The 2,240-nt window shown below is 35.6% G+C and overlaps 1 protein-coding gene across 1 annotated transcript; it reads left to right on the top strand.

The window, feature by feature from the left end:
* Positions 1–242: 242 nt before the first annotated feature.
* Positions 243–881, top strand: LOC132698023 (hatching enzyme-like). The gene is made up of 2 exons (XM_060663855.1): positions 243–518; positions 588–881. The coding sequence occupies exons 1-2, from the start codon at positions 243–245 to the stop codon at positions 879–881; spliced, it is 570 nt and encodes a 189-aa protein (XP_060519838.1).
* The last annotated feature ends 1,359 nt before the right edge of the window (positions 882–2,240 follow it).

Here is a 2,240-nt window from a genome sequence, read left to right as displayed (position 1 = left end):
AAAAAAATTAAATAATTTAAAAAAAAAAAAACTTTGTCGTTTTATTTTGATCCGCGCAACATGTATTATTCAAAAAAACATACACGTAAATATGAATAAAAAAAAATCATCTCTCCCGTCCGTCTATAAAAACGCTAGTTATGATCGGTGAATATTTAGTACTGCAGTTACTTTTGATTGAGAGAGAGATGAGGATTGTGGGTTTTTGTTCACTTCTTCTTCTTCTCTATTTTATCCTAGCTATGTGCTCGACAGCTGAAGACGACACGACGCTAACCGACCAGGAACTCTCTGATTATTTACAAAAATATGGCTTTCTGTCGGTGAATAGCGGGGGCGACGGCGACGACGACGTGTCTCTCACTCAGATCGATCCGGTCAGTTTAGAGCAAGCGTTAATGGATTTTCTGGAATTGTACAATCTACCAATGGACGGTACTCTAAACAATGAGACCATAGCGCTAATAAAAAGCCCCCGCTGCGGAATAGAAGAAAATGCTTTCACAACCGCCAATGCGGTATGGAATAAAACGACCTTAAATTGGTATATTCAAGCCTCGGCACCCTGGCAAAGGTTTCGATTACAGACGATTGCCAACCAAGTTTTCAAAATTTGGAGTTCCTTTTCCAATTCAGAATTCGCTTACAATTACATGAAGCCCGATATTCTGATTCTAATCACCGATAAATCGTACGAACATAAACAAAGCGTAAGATGTCAAGGCAACGGATCATGTAGTTATAAATTTGACGGAAAAGGTCAAGTTTTGGGTCACGCATTTTTTCCCAATACAAATCAAAAGTGTGTGGAAATCCACCCGCACTACAAACGAGTTTGTATACCGTGCTATTACACGAAATCGGACATACCCTCGGCTTAGGGCATAGTAATGATCCCACGTCCATTATGTATCCATTTTATGGGAGCGTAAATACATTGGGACTCGATGACATTGCGGGAATTCACCGTGTGTATGGAGACAAAACGACCACATCAGTGTTGCCATCAACGATAACTACATCGAAAAGCGACACAAAAACAACAACAAAAGTTACTTTGTCACCACCACCACCAGACTTGTGTAATATACTTCCGGATAATTTTCTAATCACTTTAAACCATCATATGTACGAGTTTTACGATAAATGGTGCTGGATATTACGCCTAGGTGATAGAACCTACACCGAACCAAAACGAATAGCCGAGTACGTTCCCATGGACAAAATTTCCCACATATATCAAATTAATTAATTTAATTAATTTGATAATTTATTTAATAATTATCATCCTTTACGATGATAATTATTTCAACGAATTGGACGAGTGCAGTTTGCGTCCGAAAGGTCACAGCTTTGTAAACGAATTGTTTGGCCCGATTCCGCAGGGCGTGAACAGCGTGTTTCGCTACACCAACGGACATTTATATTTTTTCAAAAACAAAACCTATTACGAGTATAACGAATTTTTAAATAAATTGATCAACGCAGGACCCGTGGATTTCAGTCTATTCGGCATCAATTGTCCACGCGAGAGCGTGTTTCAACAGATTAAAAATTTGTTAATGAAACTGACGACTAGGGGGTGACCACGATGGATAAAATACTGTTGAGCCATCCGACGAACAGCGAAGACCTGAAAGTGCTCCCGGCACAATACCTCATACGAATTGTCAATTGGAGATTATGGAAATTAATATCACATAAAAATTAAGATTGTTATATTAAATACCTTTTATTTGTAAAATGTATGTTTCTTTATGAAATAAATGGCCGTAATACGTTCTTTAATGCGATCATCAACGATATTTTAGAACCTTGAAATTTATAGACATATTTGACTGTAGTTGGGTCTATCATAATTTCTAATACTTTGGATGGTGATTTAAACATTCATTGTATTGTTTCTACAATGTAAAAATAATTAAATTTCATTACATTAGATAACAATTTTTATTTATTCAAACCATTCAAACCATCCCAGTTGAAATGTAACGATTTTTCATGATGATAGTTCCTTATTTGTATTAATTTTGGAGTTTCATATTTACTCATATTTAAAATATTAAAATACTAACATTGCTTCGAGAGGGTTGCATTTTTTTTTCAAGATGGCGATTAATAGGGTCCATTCGCAAATACTATAAAATCTCTCTCAACCCCCCAAATTTTAGTTAATATTTTCGATTTATTGATTTGATGTTAGTCATAATTTTCCTACCAAATGTATATTTTTTATTTTT

This window comes from Cylas formicarius, unplaced genomic scaffold (assembly GCF_029955315.1).
Source record: "Cylas formicarius isolate icCylForm1 unplaced genomic scaffold, icCylForm1.1 PGA_scaffold_2__14_contigs__length_35257938, whole genome shotgun sequence".
Taxonomy (NCBI): Eukaryota; Metazoa; Arthropoda; class Insecta; order Coleoptera; family Brentidae; genus Cylas; species Cylas formicarius.
Note: the sequence above shows the minus strand (reverse complement) of the source record. Positions and strands in the feature narration are given on the sequence as shown.